Source organism: Eptatretus burgeri, chromosome 7 (genome assembly GCF_056783735.1).
Source record: "Eptatretus burgeri isolate ZD-2024b chromosome 7, Ebu_testis_v1, whole genome shotgun sequence".
NCBI classification, from domain to species: Eukaryota; Metazoa; Chordata; class Myxini; order Myxiniformes; family Myxinidae; genus Eptatretus; species Eptatretus burgeri.
In genome coordinates this window covers 46,930,335-46,955,029 of record NC_140967.1, presented here as the reverse complement: position 1 = coordinate 46,955,029, position 24,695 = coordinate 46,930,335, and the positions used below count along the sequence as shown (strand labels likewise).

At 46.6% G+C, this 24,695-nt stretch overlaps 1 protein-coding gene across 1 annotated transcript in view; it reads left to right on the top strand.

Moving 5' to 3' along the window:
- The first annotated feature begins 1,009 nt into the window (after positions 1-1,009).
- The window catches only part of LOC147023184 (tyrosine-protein phosphatase non-receptor type 1-like), a 47,999-nt gene continuing 24,313 nt past the window's right edge, over positions 1,010-24,695 (top strand). Inside the window, exons 1-4 of the mRNA XM_085888359.1 lie at positions 1,010-1,276; positions 1,705-1,795; positions 2,785-2,885; positions 24,277-24,375. Coding sequence (XP_085744485.1) covers positions 1,010-1,276; positions 1,705-1,795; positions 2,785-2,885; positions 24,277-24,375 — 558 coding nt within the window. The remainder of the gene's footprint in view (positions 1,277-1,704; positions 1,796-2,784; positions 2,886-24,276; positions 24,376-24,695) is intronic.

Below are 24,695 nucleotides of genomic sequence, written 5' to 3'. Positions count from 1 at the left end.
GCATGTACGGCCATGCACATACGGGTACGTGAGAGCAAAGGAACGGCCTGTGTGGTTGTTGTTTCTGGCACGCGGTGTGAGTTTTTTTTTTTGGGGGGGGGGTTGCACGTACGGGCACGCGAGAGCGAAAGAATGGCCTGTGTGGTTGTTGTCTCTGGCTCACAGTTTGAAAGTTTTTTTTTTTGTTTTTTTTTACACGTACGGCCACGCACGTACCGGCACGTACCAGTCTATAATTCCAGCTGTGCGTGTGCGTGTGCGTGCGTGTGTGTGACCGCTGTTTCTTGACAACCACTGGTCGGATCTAATTGAAACTTGCCAGGTCTATTGCTGGGGCCCTGTGGATGTGCCTTTTCAAGATTTGATATTAATCGGACAAGTGGTTCCCAAATTATGGCCATTTATTTACCAAACCAATGACAGGACACTGTGCTATGACGTCACAATTCTTCTTTGTTTTTGTTTTTTTTGCACGTGCTGCCACGCACTGGTTCTTTTTAATTTGTGCAACAAATATGCCTTCGATGGATTGATATCCTCCAATAATATAATACAAGGTCTCTTCCTTTTTCTTCGAACCCATTTTGGTGCCTGCGTCGCATTTAAATAACCTGTGCTTGCGAGCCTCTCGTGACGTAATCACGCATCACGGACCTCTGGAGCGCGGGTGGATTTTTGTGGCTGTGACGTAATCACGCATCACGGACCTCTGGAGCGCAGGCGGCTTTTTGTGGCTGTGACGTAATCACGCATCACGGATCGCTGGAGCGATCCAAGTGGTTTATTTAACTACAAAACGAATTAAAGCACACACAGAACGACAATAACCTCCCTCTCTCCTCCAATTTCCCGCCATAAATGTAGTCATTCAAGCACTTTGATCATTTGATTGATCACTTTATAACTTTACAGGCGTTGAAGTTCGTGTTTCGAACTTTAAACTTGTTAAACAATATCGAATGTAAATATTACCTCAGTGTTCACACGTGCTTTGAGGCTTGTCCGTGTTATGGTCTCTTCTTCCCCCCTCACCTCGTCATTCTTCCGCATCCTCAGCTCAACTTCGTCGTCGTTTCTTACGTTATTCCTTCCTTCCTTTCCCAAAACTCTTTCACCTCCCACTCTTCCCCGTAATCACCACTCTTCCTCACTTCGTCACTCCTCCCTAATTCTCTTCCTCAGATTCCTCCTCCCCCCTTCTTCCCTCTTCCCTCTTCCCATGGAGCGCCAGTTCGCCGAGACGGACGAAGCTGGGGCCTGGCACCAGGCCTTCCAGGTACCGGGCCGGTCCCGTCGTGCACAACTTTTAACCTGACGAACTCTAGTCGAGGACCGTGGACTCAGCCTAGGCCGCGGGGACACTTGTTCTCACCTGGAATTGTCTCGTTTACCCGATCTGTCTGTGTCGTTGTTCTATCTATTCTCCGGAGGCTATTGGTGGTTTACGTGAGAGAACAATGTGGGGGATGTTCAGGATTTGTCACCGACATTGGCGTCTTTAAAAGTAATTAAAGTTTTGCTATGACGTCATTTTACCACAGAATGACACGGCCGTTATCGCGCTTCGTGGCGGCATTTGTCGATGTTATGTGTCTTTGTTTGGCGGTCTCGCACGACGTGGAGTGACTGCGAGTGAGGAGTATGGACTTGGCGTGTGTGTGCGTGTGTGTGTGTGTGCGTGTGTGCGTGTGTGCCTGTTCCCAGGACGTACGCCGGAGGAGCTGCGAACTGCCCTACCGCAGCGCCTGTCGCGCCGAGAACCGGGTCAGGAACCGATATCGAGATGTAAACCCTTGTGAGTTCCTGGTGATAAGTGATACAAATGCACGTGATCATTGTTGTGCTGCTGCTGCTGCTGCTGCTGCTGCTGCTGCTGCTGCTGCTGCTGCTGCTGCTGCTGCTGCTGCTGCTGCTGCTAGTGCTACTGAGGTTGACGGCGCGATTGTGGCAGGGAGTGGGAAGAGAGGAGGAGGAGGATGAAGAAGTTTGGGGGAAGGGAAAAAAAAAACCATGCTGGAGAATGCTCGATCCTGGGACGTTGTGGGCTCAGAAATTCCTTTGTATTGTTGGCAGTTTGTTCAATCAGCCGATGTGAAACAAAACTATTCTTCTTCACGGTGAAAACACGTCCGATTGAGGACAAATCTCCCTCCACTCGGACAAACAATGAGCTCAGAACATTGTCCTCGATGGTGATGCTCTTTCGAAGAGCTAATTGCTCGTTCTTGCGCTTTGGGTGTGTGTGTGTGTTCAGTTCCCGAGCAGCTTGCTAGCGCTTGCCAAGCCAGCCGTTCCTTAACGGGTTCGATGAATGGAGTGCTTGCTTGAGTGCTTAAGCCGCTTGGCAAGCGCTCTACAAGAAACTTGGTAATTGACCACACCCCCAGTGATTGGAGAGGACTGTAAATTGCACGAGTCTGTTAATTAATTCATCCATTCATTCATTCAGCACAGCCATGCCCATTGCTCTGATGTAAATGTAACACTTTAAAACGATCGATATTTAAGATGTCAGCTTTCCTTTTAACCAATATCCTCACTTCCCACTGTCTATGTGGTGTTGAAAACGTTTATGCAAATCCATTGACCTTTTCACAGTTCCCCTCTTGAGTTGTGGTTCGTGGTAATACCCTTTAATAATTCATCTCCTCTTCATTTTTGCTTCCCCTCCCAAATGTATGACTGAATGTTGTATGACTTAAAAAAAAAAAAAAATTATTATTTTGCCATCATTCACGTCCTTTTAGCATGTCCGCGCCGCGTGCGCGTGTTTCTTGTGTGCAGTCGACGAAAGCCGAGTTAGGCTGCAGCAAGGCGAGAATGATTACATCAATGCCAGCCTTGTCACCATGCCGGAAGCTGGCAGAAAGTACATCCTCACTCAGGTGAGGGAGGATCAGTGTGTTGAAGAGAGTATGGGTTCCCTTTCCTAGGTCATAAACAGTTAACTCCAGAATGTTTTTGTTTTTTTACTGCAAAGAGAGTTCTATTCTGTTTATTTGTATGCATTTTTACTTCTTTCTTTGCACATAAAATGTGCATCTATAGTTTTGGGAGAGAGGAGGAGGGGGATTCATCAAGTTTACCCCCTTTACAAAAAGGTAGAGAGCCAAAAATAGGATTTCTTTTCCAATGACATCGGAAAACTCAACCAAGCTGGGAAAATGTGAGACGTTGGATGCAAATGACAGCGAAATGACAAACATCTGTGCCAAGTTTGGCTGGCCCAAGACCAATCCTTTGTGGTGGGGGAGGGGTTCATTTTGCAAAGACAAACAGGTGGATTAAATTAAACACGACGACAAGACCAATATCCATATTAAATATCGAAGCATTACCATTATCCACATCAAACATGAAGGTGTGACCAACATCTAGATTAAGCATGAAAACATGGCCAATATCCTCATGAATATCCAAATTAAAAATGAAGGTATGACTAATATCCAAATTAAACATGAAGGCATGACTAATATCCAAATTAAACATGAAGGTATGACTAATATCCAAATTAAACATGAAGGCATGACTAATATCCAAATTAAACATGAAGGCTTGACTAATATCCAAATTAAACATGAAGGCATGACTAATATCCAAATTAAACATGAAGGCATGACTAATATCCAAATTAAGCATGAAGGTATGACTAATATCCAAATTAAACATGAAGGCATGACTAATATCCAAATTAAACATGAAGGCATGACTAATATCCAAATTAAACATGAAGGTATGACGAAAGGCCCAGTCACACCTTGACGTTTTAGCCAGCGATGGCAACGTATTAAAATTTATGTAAAATCCTGGCTTACGTTGAACTTTTGATGTTTTTTTTTTTTAAGATTCGGACGTATTCATAGTGACTTGGTCTTATGTATAACGCATTAGTAACGGACACAGAACGTTTCGTTGTGTTATAGATAACTTGTACCAACGAATGCTGAACCTGTTGTCGGCCTACACAACCTATGCCCAACGATAGTCTAACTTAGGCATAGCGCGTTGCACGCATCGCGACAATGTCGTGACGTAGCCTATTAAAAGGCTGACGCACAACGATTCGAATCATAACTGCTGTAGAAATGGAAGTGTCAACATCACAGTCACACCTTGGCGATCTTGCCAGCGTATGCCGACCTAAGAAAAATGTGTCTAAAACGTTGGGGCACGTCAAATACGGTATGAGTAAGTTTGGTATACGTGAGTAGAACGCTAAAGTAAGCTATCATACGTCGTAGTAAGTAGAGTACGTCAAGAAATTTTAAACATGTTCAAAATTTTACGACGTACTTGGCGTATGACACACGTTCCGCATGCGATGGGGATAAGTTGTACACACGATATGCGGACGCTTACACACGTCCACAAAGGCTACTTATAAGCTACTCATAAGTCGAAACGCGTCGCGGTAATGTCTTTTTTACGCGAAACTTATTTCTAACTTATGTTTGACGTGCTTTGAACCAATTCTTTACGTAGTCCCAACACACATTGACGTATGTAGACGTATTCCAATGACGTCTTCCGGTCGACAAAAAAAATAAATGAACGTGTTTCTAGCTTACAACTGCCATATAAAGACGTGTTCCCAGCGGTTTTGGGAATTGGTATATAAAAATGGTGTTCATAAAAGGGGAACCCAACAGTGTTTTCGAGTCCTTTTTGATTCGATGTCCATGTCAGCAGTAACAGTATCAGTATTAGTAGTAGTAGTAGTAGTAGTTTGTTCATGTTGGCAGTAGTAGGTAAGTGTGAGGGGGAGGGTGTGGGTTATGATGGATCCTCCTTGCGTCCGCGTGTCCACGGGTAGAAGACATCTTTTCACCATTGTTCAAAGTTTTTCGCGGCTAATTTTTTATGGGGCTTTTTCAACAATGAGCTATGGCTTGTTTTTACGATTTAGGTCTATTCATAACGGGTTGGACAAATGCACAATGAACTAATAATGTGCATAGAGCGCTTCGATAACTTATAGATACGATATACCAACGAATAATTATCGTGTAGCCGGCGTTCACAAACTATGCCCAACGATAGCCTAACTTATCCATATCGTGTGGCAGTTTATCTTTGCCGGTGACGTGGGGTTTGCTATTCATAGGCTGCCACTCAACGATTTAAATGGCTGCATCTCCACTATTGAAAGTAGACGCTTGCGCTAAACAATTGTATTTTTTTTTTACACTCAACGACTTTTAAACGGTACCACTCAGCTATTTTCATTGTTTACAATGAACGATTTAAATTGCTGTCACTCGCTTTTGTTTTTTGACGCTGGCGCTCGGAAATTTTAATCGTTTCTATTGAACGTGCTAAATCGCTCAAACTCCACTAATGAAAGTAGACGCTTGCGCTCAACAATTGGATTTTTTTTTACACTCAACGACTTTTAAACGGTACCACTCAACTATTTTCATTGTTTACAATGAACGATTTAAATTGCTGTCACTTGCCTTTGTTTTTTGACTTTGGGGTTTCGAAATTTGAAGCGTTCCTTCTGAACGTGTTAAAACGCTCAAACTCGACTATTTAAAATAGACGCTGCCGATGGACAATTGGAATCATAGCCAAGCTAGACATCGAAGTGTGAACATCCTCGTCATGCCGAAGAAAAGTTTGAAGAATGCTGCAAATAAGTGTCCTGGCCGTGGCCGTGGACGCTGACGCAAGGACGATCCATTATACCGACGTCTTTCAGCCTATGAATAACTTAAAAGTAACGTCTGTCGACGTGTGGCAACGATCGCGTAACGTGCCAACAACACGTTAATCATAGGTTAGAAATAAGTTTCGGGTACGCTAAACATTACCTCGGCGTGTCTCAACTTATGATTAACTTACAAGTAGCATGTGTTGACGTCTGTCAAGATCGCAGACCGTGCATACAACTTGTGGCCAGCGTAGCGGAACGTGTGAGTCATACGCCGGCATACGTCATGAAATTTCAAGCATGCAAAAATTTGAGGACAACCGAAAAGTACAACGTTTAAAGCCAGCGTACAACGACGTATGGCAGTGTTTTTCAGTGTGCTCTCAATGTTATCAAAACTTACCCATAACGTATTCAACGTGTGCCAGCGTTTTAGAAAAAATTTTCAAAAATCGGCATACGTTGGCTAAAACGTCAATATGTGACTGGGCCTTAATATCCAAATTAAATATGAAGGTATGACTAATATCCAAATTAAACATGAAGGTATGACTAATATCCAAATTAAACATGAAGGCATTCCCAATATTCTTACCACTGGAGACTTCATCAAACACCTTACCCTGTGCAGTCTTGAGAAACAAGGACATTTGGGGTGGGGGGGGGGATCTGCAAGTGGCAAATTTGATTGGTTGAGATCTTCCAGTAACACCCTCCTGGTTTAACTGCCAGCGCTTATTACTAGTGGACATTTGAAGATTCCCAAGTGTCCTTTTGATGAAGAGTAGGTGAGTTATCACCACCACGCTAGCCAAATTACTGCCCTAACCTACAAGGGCCACTGCATTAGCGGTACAATCACATCCCCCAGAAATTATTCAACTTCAGCTACATGCGGCACATACTCAGAGCACACCCTTCATTAAAAACTTTATATTATTTTACTTTCCTACAGTTGTTTAATAAAACTTGTATACCATATTTTTATACCAATACAAGGAAAGGGATTTATATGAAAACTGATGGGTGTAAATAGCAATGAACAAAATGGTCATGAGTGCATTCCGTCATCGACTGGGTCGTTCACAAGAAAATATATTTTTTTAAGAAAAATAGGCATGAGACCGGCACATTCGCATTAATGAGTGAGTGAGAGAGGGGATGGGCGTGGTGCATCATTGATAATGTGCATGCCCAAGGCGAGAAAGGCGGGTGCACTGAGGGGAAGAGACGGAGATACTTTGGTGCCAGATCGAGGAGAAAGCTGCATCAGTCTGGAGGGCTGCCGAAGGACAGCCACTCCCCCACCCCACCAGCCACACCTCCCCCTCCTCCTCACGGGTGGACCGCAGCTCCTGAAAGGACATGCCAAACCTGGCAATTGCTTCGGTTCAAGCTGTGCCACGCCGGCACAGCTCGGGTATTTCCTGTCTTGTCTGCCTCTTATCTGTGTATTTCTCTGGTGTTGAGCTTGATTGGGCCCGAAGGCATAGGATATTTAAGGATCTCCTGTTTGTTTGTTGGTATCATGGGCACGTATGTTCGGTAGTGGGTAAGGGGATTGTTTATTTATTACGTAATGGTTATTTGTTCTTTTATTGCCTCTTGTATATTTCCCTCTCCATGACAATTATCGTTTCTTTATTAAATCTATCTGGTCTCGGGGTGAATTTTGATTGTTGCGCTTCTCCTGGGAGTGATTAAGAAAGATCATGAGTGCTAATTGGCTGCGGTGAGTCAACACCGTTCATCTGGATCATGTCGCACGTCAGGTTCACTTGGCCTCATTTGCATATAACATGGTGCTTCATCGGCGTGACGCTCAGTGGATTCAGACCTCCAATTCGTATGGTATTGTGGCTTTTAGACATGTGATCTGGTGAGGAAGACCCCAAAGAAAGTGATTGATCGTTTCAGTTATGTTGATACGACCCATCAGACTCGTTCCAGGCAACAAAAACCATCGACGACTGTTACAATATTAAACACTAGCTAAAGGTACCCAACATTGCCCAGCAACGCCGAGTCCCTCATCCCACCCCTTCCTGTCCTCCCACTCTTTCCCCTCCATCATCACACCTCTCCTGTAACTTCCCTCTTCCCACCCCTCTCCTGCAACCTCCCTCTTCCCACCCCTCTCCTGCAACCTCCCTCTTCCCACCCCTCTCCTGCAATCTCCCTCTTCCCACCCCTCTCCTGCAATCACCCTCATCCCACCCCTCTCCTGCAATCTCCCTCTTCCCACCCCTCTCCTGCAACCTCCCTCTTCCTACCCCTCTCCTGCATCCTCCCTCCCTCCCCTCTCCTGCATCCTCCCACCCACCCCTTGCACTCTCTCCCCCTCCCATCCACTATTTGTCTTCCCTCCTACCCAACCCCTATCCCTTCCCCTGCCTCCTCCCACCCCTTCCCCTGCCTCCTCCCACCCCTTCCCCTGCCTCCTCCCACCTCTTCCCCTACCTTCACCCACCCCCTTCCCTCTGGACTCCCACCCCTTCCCTGCGGCAGGTAAGATATTATATAGTAGAGTACCCACCCTCTGGGTGAATCGAGTTTGCGCATTACTTTCTGAAAAAAGTATTGTCTGTGTTTTGCAAGAAGTCTATAGATGTTTGTGTGGTGGATGCTTCAAAGGTTCTAGATGGTCTGAAGGTTACGTTCCATTTGTAGTTGGTGTCTCAGTGGTCGAAAAGATATAATCTCTCAAGCATGTAAAAATGGTCTAAAGCTCTAAATGGTCAAGCGTCCAAGCTAGCTGAAAGGTGTTGGCTTTCGGGATCTTGAGGGTCTTTGAGATCATAATGGGTCTTTAAAGGTCTTAAAGGGTCGTGGAGGTCTCCGGGGTCTTCAAAGGCTGAGGTGGTGGATGAAAATACCCCAGGGACAATTCCCTGGTTGAACTTGGTGTTCCAAATGTGGTGGTTGTCGGCCCAGTGGTCTTTGCAAAAAACACGAACAGACAAACAGGTGATGAATTTTATTTATGAGACGAAGGCATTACCAATATCCTCATCAATATCCAAATTAAACAGGATGGCATGTTTGATCCATGCTTTTAAAATCTGGAACAGCTTTTACAAATCAACAGTGTAAAACCACAATTAACAACTTTAGCGTAATATAATCTTTAATTGAATGAAATGAACATGACAGCAAATACAGGATCTCAAATTAAAATATAATTTGACAGGATATTTTCAGGTAAACAAATCTTTTCTGCTCATTTGTTTTGTATTGCCTCTCGTTCCACTAATTTGCTCATTGATCAAACATGGCTCCCAAGTGCAAGACCAGTGCCGGAGATTCGTCGACTGCCAAGAGGCAGAAGAAAGTGATGAGCCTGAGTCACAAAGTGGATCTATTGGACTGGCTGTCGAGAGGACAGAGTGTGGCTTTTGTGGGCAGACTGTATGGAGGAAATGAATCCACCGTTTGCTACTTACTGCGAACGCTGTGAAAGTGTTGCTGCGAATGCTGTACCGAGCACCAAAAGTGCTCATCCACATTCAGGATGTCCACATAGAACATATGGAGATGGCTCTCAGTGATGGATTGAGGACAATGCACAGAAGAACATGCCTTCAAGTGGATATCTCATTTGTGCATAGGCGATGCATATGTATGTGCATCCGGTTGGTACGGGTGGTGCTAGCACCAGTGACGTAGGTATGAGCGGTCCCAGTCTATTCCAAGCGAGCAAGGGATGGTTTGACCATTTCAAGAAGTGCTACGGTCTCCCCAAAATCAAACTAACAGGCGAGTGTGCCTCCGCGGACCACGAGGTGACCAAAACGTTCCCTGATCAGCTTGCGCAACTCATCGAGGAGAAGGGGTACCTGCCAGAGCAGGTGTTCAACACTGACGAGACCGGCCTTTTTTGAAAAAAAAAATGCCAGCGTGAATTTTTATCTCGAAGCACGAAGGGGCAACATCAGGATCCAAAGCCGCGATGGATCGGGTATCTCTTCTCTACGCAAAAGGGGACTGTTTGACTAAGCCCATAATGCTGTACCATTAACTGAACCTGCGTGCTCTCAAGGGCAAGAATTCCGATTCACGCAAAATTTTCACCATCGGTACGACGACTCATGTGGAAGGTTTTAATGATAATTTTGACATCGTAGTTCACGTGGTGTGGCAGCCATGCTGGAAAAAAGGAAAACTTTTGGACTTCAGTATCTCTGAAACCACTGCATGGAAGAAAAAAAAATGAAACTTTTCACATGTCAAGTATGGGAAACTCTCCATGGGAAATAAGTGTTATTTATTTATTTATTGATGTCTTAATTGCTTACATCAAACACTTATCTGATTAGACGCTTATCTGATCATCGAGGGCTAAATGGTACGGGGGGGGGGGCGGGGGGGGGGATTTGATGACATTGTCGGTCATGTGGTTCAGCAGCCATCTCTATTATAATACCAAGCTTGCACACTAAAAACTCTGCTCGCCGTCACACGATCCCTATGAAATTGCTGTGGCACTTAGCGGACATGCCGACAATGTTTGGGAAGTCTTGGCGTTCCATAGTACCACTTGCAATTTGCACAATGCGTATTTTTGTCATTCCCCATGTATGGTCTGTCGTCTGCTACCAGCTATGTTGTACTGCTAACCCGTGCATGTGCATGTGCATGTGCACGGGTATCGCTCGTGTGTATATATATATATGTATATATATATATATATATATATATATATATATATATATATATATATATATATATATATATATATATATATATATATATATATATATATATATATATATATATATATATATATATATATATATATATATATATATATATATATATTGTTGCGGTTTTCGCGCCCGCCGGGCGTGCGACGGCCACGTAACCTCGACCGCGGCACGCCGCCCACCGGACGGACAATCCAGTCGTGACCCTCTCGGACTAACGCCGGGAACCAGTCACGGGTGGACCTTTCGGTCTCACCGCGATCGAGCCAATCAGCCCCCGCGTGGGATAGGGTTGCTCGCCAAATTCGAACTACCTAAGTACCCATGCGGAGGGTAGACCGGGCGATCGCACCTCGCCGCAGGTCGACTTCGGACACGGGCCACTTAAGCGACCCGTTCCGTACTATCAGAATAACCGAGCGGTGTTATCGTCGACCTCGACGGCCCGATTCGACACTATCGGGCGTATTCAGCCCACTACCAACCCTTTACGTGAAGCAAGATGGGGGTTCAATGGGGAAAAAAGACGAAGCGAAGCGGGAAACAGTTCAACAATAAAGCACATTTATTCTCGGCACACGGGAAGCACACAAATACAATTCCACCAAATGCACACAAAAAAAAGAAAACACAATTCCATTTACACAAAAAGCAAACATAAAAGTGAAAACACAGTGCAGAGCTAATTCCGACTACCGAGCACACGGCAACACTTATACAATTCTACTTCACAGACGGCGCCGACAACACATACCCAAAACCAAGGAAAAGAAATACCCTCAAGAATGAGGTAGGCCTGGGGCCGAGACCTGGTCGGGCCTACCCGTCTGGTGATGAGACGCGGAGCGGCGATGGCCCCGCAACCCGCGGGCCTCGTGGACAGTGCCTGGCAGGGGGTGGGAACGGGGCCCCCTTGGTCGCACTATCTCAGCGCGGGGGGAAACAGGAGGGGGGTTGCTGATGCTCGGGGCATAGAGGATCTTTATTATGTGCGACGAGCGTCTCCACCTCGGCCAGGTCGCGCTGCCGGCCTCCCTCGGGCGCGCAGCTCCTTGCACGACGCGAGCACCCTTCGTCCGACTCGCCGCCTCTCCACAGCTCGTCCCCTCCGTTCCGACTCTCCTTCGCCTCGTTCCGACCTTTACGACTCCCTTCTTCCTCGTTCCGACTTTTTACTACTCGTTCCGACCTTTACTACTCTCTCGTTCCTCTTGCGACCCTTCGACTGACGAACACCGTCCTTTTATCCCCCCGTAACTTCGCCTTTGACCCCCTCCCTTTGACCTTTCAACTCGCTCCCCATTGGCCCGAGAAAAAGTGGGCGTGAAGGCTTTTTGATCCACAAATTTGCATATATCGATCGCCCTGGGGGCGGGGCCACCCGCCCTCGCTCACCGATTGGACGGCAAAAAGTGGGCGTGTGTCGTTTTGGGATCCGTTTTGAAGCAGAAAATCCGTGATTTTGTACACGCTGTTCAACGTGCGCCCTACACGAGTCCAGCATCGGTGCCCATGGAGTGGCGCGAGATGACGGTGATGCGATGGTGGCGAGTTGCGACGGTAAAGGTCATGGCGGTTGTGGTGGGCGTTGTGGCTTGGTGGTTGTTGTTGTGATGGTGGCGATTGGTCCAAAATAAAGATAGTAAAAGAAAACGGCTATCCTGAAGAGTCGCAGCACGTATAAATGACATGTATTCCCACTAGACAACGGGTTTGGGCCTAACTACACATGCACTTACCGAGATACCTCACCTAAGGGACCTGAATGGTGGTTTGCGAATCTGGTAACCACAACACTACCCCCTTCCTTTTACAGACTCGTCCCGAGTCGTCCAAATTTTCGTGTGCCATCATGTAGTTTTCCCCTAGTACACTTTACCTACGGATCCCTGAGTGCGACATTCATGGTATTCGTGTCCCCAAAATAAATAACCTGAGGGCTGCGTAACTACCTAAACAAACTCACTCACACGGACGACTTAAATAAAATTGCCGGCGCTAAGACATACATGCCGGGGGCGCACTCATATGTACAGTACATCTTAACCTTAACTTACAAATTTTACACTAAACCATGGCCCAGGATCATTGAACTCTGCAAAAAGAAAGCAGTTAGCAGGGAGCCAGGCTGCCCGCATGCAGTCTCTGACTCAAACAATGCAGGTGACAGGGAACGTGGCTGGCTGCTCACACGCAGTCCAAGGCCTTCCCTTTTGAACTGAACTCAGTGAACCACAACGGTGCTTGGGCTGCACAACGTAGTCTCCGTGCCAGCTCAAGTGGCACACGCAATGAACACAACGAATGGATGCATGAACACAAACACGGTGCACGGGCCGCCACTGCAGGCCCGTGTTGTAGCTGCCAACAGGGCAGTTCTTGCAGCTTGCAAACTGTTGCTTTTACGATCCTGGCGCACATGGCAATGAACAGGGGGGGGCAAAGCAAAAATTGAACGGGGCTGGTGAACGTGGGCAGTGGGCATGGCATGGCAAAGGCAGCAGGCAAACACAGCCCGCAGAAGAAGGCTGCTGCAGGCAAACACAGCCGGCAGATGAACTGGCCGGCACAGGCCTTGCAGCACACACGACCAGCCGATGGCACAGGCCTTGCAGCAAAACAACAGCTGCCGATGAAGTTGGCCGGCACAGGCCTTGAAGAAAAACAGCCAGCCGATGAAGCTGGCCAGCCTTTGCCGTTCAGTGGAGGTTGGTGGAGGGAGTGCGGTGGTGCTGGCCACTTGGAGGGCGGGCTCGGACCTACCTACCTGTCTCCCTCCAAACCTATCGCCTTTGCCTGTCACTGTACATACCCACTCCCTTAATTTGTCAAACCCCAATTTAGCCCCAACTTATTTATTTATTGTTTTTATTTTTACTTCCCCACTATAAATCGTCCCCTAACCCCCTTTATCGTCCTTGTTCGGCTAACCTATCCTGTCACCTAGCCTACTCCCAACCCCTACGTTCCCTTCCCGGAGGGGAATAAGGGAGAGCTAGCGTCCTGTCTCGAGGCCCAGCGAAGCCTCAGAATGGCCTCCCCAGAGTTCAGCGATCTATAACCAAAGTGGGTCCAGCGGCCCACAACGACAGCGAGGGGATGGATGGTGCGGAGGGGTACATCTCCTAATCTACCCTAACCATTTAACTGTTAAACTACCCCGGGGCTTTCAACAAGCGCCTCTCGCTTAAACTATTGGTTCTAACAACCCAGATTCCCGTCGCCTGTGTTGGTGTCCTTACCTCGGGCCTCGCCCCCAATTTTCTCTCCGTGCCCTCACACGGTCTCCTGGCTGGGACACGGGCTCACTTTGGCAGGCACGACCCTCTGCCGATTCTCCCGCTATGGCACCCCGGGCACTACACTGCCTCCGAGCCTACCAGCTCCCTAACACCGGGAGTGCCCCCCATGGCACCTCCCCTGAAACGCACACGTGGCAGGCCGGCCTCCCGGGCCCCTTTTCCGAGGGTCACCCGTGCCCACTGCACTGCCCACGCGGCAATGGCGCCCGGGCCCCTGCACCAAGCAGGCGCACCCGTGCCCACTACTTATCCCGGCCCCCCATGGGCCCCATGGCCTACCGCGGCCGACTAGCCTGGTGCCCGGGTACCCACTCAGCGATACTCACCTTTCGCAGCCACGCTCCCAAGCCCGTCAACAGGGCTCCTGCACCCTCCAAATGGGTCTCGAGCCTACTTTCCCACCAACAGCAAAACGACCTCCATTTTTCAATTTGACTAACCCCCTAACTCACTCTACACTGACCCCGTCCCTTGGGCGGGAGTCACTCCTCCCCCCAATCACTCATCGCACCATGCATTCCCCATTCACTCCACACACACAGACCCGTTGGCCTCACTCCCTCACCATGTACTCACCTCACAACTCACCAACTCTTCAACCCACACACCGCTGAACTCTACCATCCTTCTAACTACATCCCCTAACTAACTGGTGCTCCCACGTCGTCCCTTAAACTACAGTACGTTCCTTTTAACACCTCGCAGCTAAGCTACGTCCCCACTACACATTCACCAGTCTGTCCGTCTCCTAACTCAAAAATTCATTTTATTTCCCAACCTAAATCTGGCTACAATCCCTCTAACTAATCCATTCCACGGACTCCATGAGGACTTACCCCTGCCCCATGAAGTCGGTCTAACTAAGCTAACCCTTCCCCCTAACTAGTTTCCATCCTGTGCCCAGGCTCAAGGGGGTCTTTCACCCCTTGCCCAGGAATCCTGTACACCCGAAAGTGAGGCTTGCTTTTTTTTTTTTTTTCATGCGCAGCACCTGCGCGGCAACTCAGAGCTCGCGCACTTTACACCTGCCCGTGACGTCATGCAGCTGCACGTGTTCCTCGTCCCTCCTTGGACGGTACCATCGGCCGGGATACCCCTCCTGCCGGATTCCAACCCCACGTGCAGCCATGACGTCACCGTGCGCAGAAAAAAAACAAGCCCCAAGTCTCGAGGGGTTCCCCACGCGAACACATGTGCCCTGCCCGTTGGAGCTGAACACACACGATCGCGTGGAGAACCCGTCCGGTCCAAATCCATTTACCTGCCTAAACTTTGTCCGTCCGCGGGATCGGCAAATCCACCGCGTGCGTTTCCGGACCGGGACTTCACTCTCGCAAGCGAGCACGTGGCGGTCTCGTGCGTTGCACAGCACGAACCGCGTGCTCACTGCTGGGTGAACCCGGCACGGTCCTCGAAACAACTACAGCCGCTACTCGGCTTTCTTTCTTCTGTCGCCTTCGTCGTCGCCATTCAACCCACGCACACCTGCGTGTCACGACGCACACAGTCCACACCATCACATTCACACGGGGAGACGCGGCTGCGTGCTCCCGCATGCCAACCGACATCTCCCTCTCATACCGCTCTCTCACACACACGGTCTCCCTGGCACACAGCGACCTTGCACACGGCCGTTCACTCACGCGTGCCTCACTACTCACACAAACCATACTACTCACACGTGGTGCTCTATTCACTCACCCGCGGTGCCTCACCCACACACGCGAGGGGACTCAACCGCTGTGCCTCATCCACACACCGTGCCTCACTCATACACGCGGGGGCACTCACCCGCGGTACCTCACTCATACACACGGCGACACTCACACACGCGGTCTCTTCCACACAACGTCCCTCACTCATACACGCGGGGGCACTCACCCGCGGTTCCTCACTCATACACGCGGGGGCACTCACCCGCGGTTCCTCACTCATACTGGCCGTTTCACTCACACACACGGCCTCTTCCACACACGGTTCCTCATCCACACACGGTGCCTCATCCAAACACGGCGTGCTGGGAAGCACGCACTCCAGCACCATCGCCACCACACCACTCACACACGGGGTCGCTTCCACACACGGGGACGCACTCACACCTTGCACCACACACACAGGGACAACCACACTGGGGATTTGTGTCCCCACAAGGGTCTCCGGGGCCTCTACACCCCCCAAGCTCTCCGTGCACCCGTCCACAGCACTCGTCCCCTCAACCTCGCAAAGCACGACCGAACTCACCTGGTCGTGACTCGCCTCAAGGGGGCATACTCCCTCCCCTCGTTCCTGGAGGAGGCCATCCCGCTGCTCGCACCGGGTCCCTACACGCTCCGCGAGCTCACCCCCATTGTCCTCCACTACCTCCGTGTGTGCGTGCGCGTCACTCTACCCCGTCTTCATCGTGTAGTCTTCCTCTATCGTTCCCATCTCCCGTGTCTCTGCCAACTCTTCACCCTTTACCTCCTTGTCTCAACTATTATTTCTGTTGTCGTCACCTCGTGTCTCGTCTCACACGTTTTTGGTCTCCCCATTTAATTTTTCCCTTTCGGTCATCGTCACGACCCTCGCCCAACACGTTCCACGAATTATTTTTTCACCCGCCTCCACCGCGGGCCTGTCAGCCGTTGCACCCCCCACCCAGCTCGTTTGCTCCCACACGTGAAGTCGCCATTCCCAGCTCCCCTGGTCACGGCCTTCATGCCCGCCTGCAGGCATCGGCCCATGTTCTCTGGCGTCTCACCCCGCAGCTCTTTCATCTCTTCCTCATTTGCTGTGTATTCGCATCCATCGTCAAGTTTCACTTCATTTGTATTTGTATCCATCTTTTCATCCATTTTTTGTGTATTCGCATTCATCTTTTCGCTCATGCCTTTCATTCCGTTCTTCATTTCATTCATTTGCTTGTTCATGTTCGCAATCATCTTCGCTGTCGTTTCCGCATACATTTTTGCCAGCATGGTGTATAGCTGGGCATGCGTCGGGTGCGCTTTGGGTGAGCCGTTTCGGCAGGGGGTCGGGGAAGGGTTTTGGTGGAGAGGGGGGGAAGGTGTCATACACCGCGGCCGCTGCCGCACCCACCTCAGGTTCTGGGTTCAGTTGGGCGAGTCCGTGTTCCTGCACAATCAACATTTCCTGCTCGGGATTCCATCCTGGACCATGGATTCTACATTACTACACATATACATTTCTAATACCCCCGGCTCCCCGCCGCCTTGAGACGCCATCTTGCTTCTCGTGAAGGGTTAATTTAACTCGCTCGTAATTTGGAGGGAATCGGGGTCGCTTCTCTCACCCCTGGACCGATTCCCGTGGAATTTAGCCGGAGACAGGAGAGCCCGTTTTCCTGTTCTCCGATACCAGTGCCGCGAGGAGGGCGAAGGAATTTGTATCCCACTCCTGACACAGGGTAGCCCAGAGCACACAGGCAGACGGCCACGCACTGACCGCAAGGCGTTGCTTCACTGACGGACAATCCACCCGTGACTGGTTCCCGGCGTTAGTCCGAGAGGGTCACGACTGGATTGTCCGTCCGGTGGGCGACGCGCCGCGATTCGAGTTACGTGGCCGTCGCACGCCGGCGGGCGCGAAGACCGCAACAATATATATATATATACACATATATATATCTTCTTCTTTCGGCTGCTCCCTTTTAGGGGTCGCCACAGCGGATCATCCGTATGATCCGCATACTGATTTGGCACATGTTTTACGCCGGATGCCCTTCCTGACGCAACCCTGGTCGCCTCTTACGACACAGGGATATGGTACACCCATTTTAACCGGGGTATACACCGGCCCAGTACACTGGTACTCATTTCACCGACCTCGGAAGGATGACAGGCTGAGTCAACCCCCTGGTGTATTAATTCAGTGGCCCAACGGGGCTTGAACTCGGGACCTATTGGATCCCAAGCCGCTGCCCTAACCACTGCGCCAACACCAGGATATATATATATATATATATATATATATATATATATATATATATATATATATATATATATATATATATATATATATATATATATATATATATATATATATATATATATATATATATATATATATATATATATATATATATATATATATATATATATATATTGTTTTGTTTTGTTTGCTTGTTTTTAACATAAAAACCTTTGAAAATCTTCTCTGAAATGGCTGAACAGATCGAGGCAACACTTTACAGGTTTGATCTTTTATCCATGAGGACCAAAAAGTTTTCCCCCTATGATGTCATTGGTCACATGGTTTGGCAGCTATTGAAGAATAAATCTTTAAAAACCTCCTATTCCAGAATGGCTTGACAGATCGAGGGGAAACTTCACCCACATGTTCCCCAAGACTTCGGCATACCAGGTTGTTCATGATTAATTAATAGGTCACAGTCTGGCAGCCATATTGGATTGAAGGAAAATCTTTTAAGAAATTATTTCTCTTGAACCGCTTCATCAATCGACATGAAACTTCACAATTATGATCTAGTAGTCATGGGGAATATACCTTTTTAATTTCAGCCTGATCAAACACATGGTCTGGCAACCAGAATTGTTTAATACTGGCAAATACAACCTGTTGCTTCGCTAATGGAAATATTAAGAGGGGGTGAGGATAGAGGGGGGGGAGGGGGGGGGGGAAGGGGAGGGGGGGGGGGGAGAAGAGGAGGGAGGGAGAAGAGAAGACGAGCAAGGGGGTAGATAGAGGACGGAGGGGGGAGAATGAATGGAGGACGGAGGGGAGGGGGAAGGGAGAGAGGGGAGGGAGTAGGGGTGTGGGGGAGCCAGGATTCGTTAGAATGGGGGAACTTGGAAGAGGGGTGAAGAGCGAGGACGGGAAGTGGGGGGAGAGGAGGGAGTGAGGATGCAGAGCGAGGAAGGGGGGGGGGGAGCAAGGAAGAGAGGGAGAGCGAGGAAGGGGCGAGAGATTGAGGAAGGGGGAGGGGAGAGAGACGCATTACCACATTTCGTTAAACACTCTGGGAGAAGGCAGTGTGAGGAGGGGAGGGGGTGGAAGCGAGAGAGGAGGGAGGGGAGCGAGGTGGGGTGGGAGAGTGAGGAGGAGGGGGGGCTAGGAAAGGTGCGAGGAATGGGGAGGTAGTCAAAGATAATGTTATGTTATGCTTTCTACACACACGCACTTCCAGGTATTTCTGTCATAGATGTGTTCCTGGAAAACATCGTTTTAATGGAATTTCAAAATCCCATTGATATTTAAGATGTATTAAAGGGAAAATCCATTCCTGATAGAAAAAATATTTGAGTGGATGTTTTTCAAAGTTGCTTTACTCATCCTAATCCATTGCTTCACTCACCCTATTAACATAATTCCCATTATGTTAATCGTTCGGTCTTTCTTTTAATTTGATCTTTAATTTATTTTGCCTTCCTAACTCCAGAGATTCCCCACAGAGAACCTAGGCATGGACATCTTTGCGTCGATACTGCTGGTTAATTATTTTCGTTGCACACAATGAAACCAGCATGAAGCTGGTTAATTTTGGCACATTCCTAAATCTTTTGTTCACTCGATATAGGTGGCCAAACTGGAGAAAAAGTTAACTTTAATGCTTTATTGGCAATTTTACATTTTCTTGTGCATATCTGGAGAAGGAGGGACCATAGCCTTGCTTGCTTCAAGTAAATAGGTCTATAGATTAGCAATTTCCGTCGATAAAACTATGCACCCTGAAATGCAGAAGCAATGTTCGAATTGGACAAATGAACACTGTTTAGTGTCTGACCTGCTGCTGAGTTCAAATCTGGAGCTAAAATTTTGTAATTTGGCTTGGAGTAAGAGATTCTCGAAGTTGTGGTATGGGTGGAAATGAAATATAGCCACAAACGCTGTTGTCTCCTGGCGTTTATAAGCATTGCCATGTACCCAGCGATTTGTAGCAATGATGAACAGGCATTCAATGATACGAGTGAGGAAAGTGAAGAAACAAAAAAAGAAAGACTTGATCGTTAAATCATTGCGGCCTTTTCTAAGTCGGGACCTGGTTGAGCAGGCCAAAATACATGGCGGCTTCAGACCCCAGCGAGGTAATCCAGGAAATGCCTGAAGACACCATATAAATAGAGGTGGCCGAGGATCACCTAATAAAGAATAAAAGTAAATAAGGCCGTTAATTATCTTCACAATGGGTGTTTCAACAAAAGGGGTGTTTTAATTAAACCAAACACCCAATTTTCACTCATGCACTTCCTTTGAGTTCCTTTAGTTTGCATGAAACTGCTCGGTTTTATGTTTTTGGAGTTATGGAGGACACGCACACTTATTTTTATAGATTTAGAATCTGGGTTCAGGTATCTAAATCAAACCTGGTACAAATATGTATGATGATGTAATAATGTGGGCAGAGGCATATCTGTCGACGTCAAAGAGTGCCCTTCTAGTTTATATACACGTCTTTACTCCAACTCAGTAAGTTATTCTTTATTCTTTCGCATAATGGATTGATCGTCAGTTAAATCTGCGAAATATATAGAACGTAATTGCAACATTTATTTCCGCCGTCAAACCGGTTGTTGGTGTTTCATGCAACATAAATACTCTTGGAGAAATCTCTGACTTTCACGACCGCTCAGAAGTTTTAGAACACCCCCATTTTTCCAGTTTTTACTGAAATTTAAGCAGTTTAATGTTTCAATGTATTTTGAAATTAAAGCAAAGAACAAATAAACAATTGCAGATAACAAAGAAATCATGGAATCGTTTTGTTAAACAAAATTTAATCTAAATTTTTGACTCATCAAAGCAGCCACCTTGTGCAGATATAACAGCCGAACATACTCATGGCATTCTTTCTACAATGGAAATCAAATATTGTTCGGAAAGTTCTTTCCAACACTGTTGCAGAAGTTCCCACAAATGTGTTGCACTTGTAGGTTGCTTTGCTTTCACCCTTCTGTCCAGTTCATCCCAAACCAGCTCGATCGGGTTTAAGTCTGGAGACTGTGATGGCCATTCCATGATTTGAAGCCTACTATCTTGGTCTTTTCTTCTAACGTAGTTCTGACATAGCCTGGAGGTATGTTTTTAGTCGTTATCTTGCTGTAGGATGAACCCCTGCCCAAGTTGGCGTAGACCAGAGGGTATTGCATGGCGCTGCAAAATGTTGTGGTGGCCCTTTTGGTTCAGGGTGCCAGTCACTCTGTGCAAGTCGCCGACTCTGGATCCAGCAAAAGAGCCCCAGATCATCACGCTTCCTCCTCCATGTTTGACAGTTGGTGTCACACACTGAGGAAACATCCTTTTGCCCACTCGATGGCGTACAAAAACCCTGCTTGATGAACCGAAGATTTCAAATTTTGATTCATCGGTCCATAAGACCTTCCAGTTTTCAGTAGTCCACTGGTGGTGCTTCATAGCCCAGGCAAGCCTCTTTTTCTTATTTTGCCATCTTAGCAATGGCTTTCTTACTGCCACTTGACCTGTCAAACCTGCAGCTCGAAGTCTTCTCTTCACAGTTGAAACTGAGACTTCCTTACTTCGACCAGTGTTAAGCTGTGCTTGAAGCTGCTGTCCTGTGAGCCGCCTATCACGCAAGCTGTTGACTCTCAGAAACTTGTCTTCTGATTGTGTTTGGCTTTGGGTCTGCCAGACCTCTTCCTGTCAGAGTTTCCTCTAGTTTCCAAGTTCCTTTTGATGGTGTAGGAAACTGTACTCACTGACACCTTGGCTGCTTTGCAATTTCTCTCAAGGAAAGACCTACACTTTTAAGGGTTATAATGTACTGTCTGTCTTCCTTTGTTGATTGTCTTTTTCTCGCCATTATGACAGCAATATACTACTTCCTGCAGTGCAATATTGTCCAAATAATGCTTCAGAATGTGTCGCAACACAATCTGTTCCAACACTGCTTTTATACAGACAGGGTTTGTAACTAATCAACAAAAGTTGGGACACCTGTCTGAATTGTTTGCATCAACTTTCAAGGCTTAATTTACTTCCATTGCTGCAGAACAGCTGCAGTTGCTAACCCATTACTTGTTCCCTGAAAAAGAGCCTTTTTTATCAACTCTGAAATTTACATTATTTTTCAGTTTTTGGTAACCTAAACTTTTTTTTAATTTCTGGCAGTTTACCGCTTAGCTTTGTACCATTTCAGGTTATTCACTGAACTTGAACTGCTTAAAATTCAGTAAAAACTGAAAAATGGTGTTCTAAAACTTTTGACCAGTAGTGCACATTGGACTAAATGTTTTTTGGGAGGGCTGGGATGGGAGGAGGTGGGAGATGGAGGTGTGGAGGGAGGGATTATGTAACGTTATTGCTCTTTGACAAATCTTTAACTTATATGGGATTAAATGTTGTTGGTCCTTTTTTTTAATGTCCGTTAGGTGAAAAAACGTTTCACTTAAAAAACATAAGTTAAATATTTTTACATCTCGGACGTAAGGTAAAGGTTTGTTTTAGCATAAGCACTCTTTCATTTATTTTTTGTAGGAGGAGGGAGGGAAGGACTGGGATGGGAAGAGATGTGGGGTGGAGAGAGAGGCGGATGGGAGGTGACATGGGGGTAGAGACAGAGACAGAGACAGACAGACACTTATTGACTTGGTAGATTTTAACATTTACACATGTACACGATCAACAAACGAACCGTGCACACGTTTAGCAAAAAACACGGATATGCACATGCCTAGAGGAAACACTGAAGTGCCTTACTGTACTTAAACTTCTGCAAAATGCAATTGTCTCGGCAGCCCTGATTGAATAATTTTTAAATACTGGAGATAATTGTGATCAATTGACTTCGCTATAACAAATAACCAGCCATGCTCAGTAGTCAAATTATATCCAGCGAACCACTATTAAGCAAGTCCATCACTCAAGCAACCACTCACTAATATGGACTGACTAGATTATGGCAATTAGATTACTAGATTAAGGTTGTTTTTTTTTTGTTGTTTGTTTTTTTTTTTTTACTAGATTATGGTAGTTAGATTTCACTATAATTCTTAATGCCTTATCTTGTTCTCCCCATTATATTGTCCACTTCTACCTCAGCAGGCTTTCACATTCCACCTATTCTCATCTTGTGACTCCTTTTGTTCATGATGCTCCATCTCCATGAGATGACCTAATAAAGCCGGATCAAATGTACGTCCGTACGTCTGTCCGTCCGTACGTCAACAATTTTTCTTTCCGATCTTGATGAAACTTAGTATGTGGGTAGAGGTCGATGAGTGTTGCACAACGATATAACTTTTGGCCGGGTTCAAGGTCAGAGACGAGGTCACAAGGTCACGTAAGTTATAAAAATCGCCATTTTCAAAACCTATCTAGTCTGCCATTCTACAAGATATTCAGCAACTGTTTATTGATTATGATAGTAAAAAATATTACCTTGTATCTAACTGGACAGATTTTTGAATTTCCTTCCCGTTTGATCGTCACGTGATCTGGAAGATGGCCAAAAATGCCGATGTGATTCGCAAAGAAGGAAGGAAGGAGAAATGAAATATAAATATAAAACACATTTTTAGCCTTTTATATTTATACATTTTCTGCCAAAGGTGCAAAAGTTTCATAACCCGAAATGTAAACGTCGGCATTTATTTTCAAAATATAATTTCGTGCGTGCGCGCGCGCCAGAATGCCGGGTCATCTTTAACCAAACTGCGTAGTAGAACTGCGCAGTAGTCCGGTCATCGCATCTGAGCAGTGGCCAGCGTGATTCAGATTGACTGTGGTTTCTGGGGCGAAGGTGATTGTTAAGAAGTATGTCGGCGGTATAAATTCGAGTGACTGTATTGGTGATTTAATCAAGCTTGACAACGAATATTCTTGACAAACATCTTGACAACGAATATTCGGGCCGAATGATTGCATCAATTCAGTGCATCAGCAGGGATAATTCGCAGGCTCCTCTCGATCGTGCCGATATCTAACATAATCACCGGCGGACATAGGGCTGCAGGCTGTGGGGCGAGGCCACGGATCCCGGATGAGGGGATAAGTGATAAATTATGCTACATGCTTCGGGCTTTCTGATTAATATATCAATGAGTACATTCCATAATTAATGAATTAATAATTAATTAATCTGGCATACAAAATGTTTTTTCAGACCTGACATGTTACTTTGTGCAGTGTCACGAAACTTCTGTGGAATTAATAATTAATGAATTTGCTAGCTCTAACGATTTTTCAAACCTCACTATCTCTATAAATACTTGACCAATTTTCATTCTGAAAGTTGCATTATAATCAGTAAAGAATAATCTACAGGATTATCATAATCTCCGAGAGCTAAGCCTATTTTTTCGTTTTTTTCTACAACCGGAAGTGAAATGTCCCCAGAGAGTGGACGGACCGGAAAACCACGTATTGCACTTACTGGTGATTCTGATGTGTTAATCTGGGTACTAAATGAACAATACATATTTATTAATTATGTCATTAGTAGTATTATCCTAGTGTATCTCTGAACTATTTCAATCTAAACGGTTAGTTTGGACTGTTTCGCGGTTACCTGAACTGAACATTGAGAACTTGTGGTATTATAGAGACGACCCTCACCCCCACACGGGGGTAATTTTTCATGCTCTGTTATATCACCACCATTCAGCCTAAATACTCCTCTTCCTTGCATCTTGTTTTCCCACAGGGTCCTTTGCCACTCACCTGCAGCCATTTTTGGCAGATGGTGTGGGAACAACAGTCACGGGCAGTGGTTATGCTGAACCGTGTGCTTGAAAAAGGCTTGGTGAGGCTTGCACAGCGGGAGGCATCACTTTACATTGAAATAAGCAAAGCGATTGGGGATGGTGGTGTGTGTGTGTGTGTGTGTGTGTGTGTGTGTGTGTGTGTGTGTGTGTGTGTGTGTGTGTGTGTGTGTGTGTGTGTGTGTGTGTGTGTGTGTGTGTGTGTGTGTGTGTGTGTGTGTGTGTGTGTGTGTGTGTGTGTGTGTGTGTGTGTGTGTGAAGAACATGGTGCAAATTATTGCTTTTGTCAGCAGTAATGAATGTGGAGATGTCTGGAAATGAGGCATGGTTCTTCAGATGGATAAAAAAATAAATAAATAAA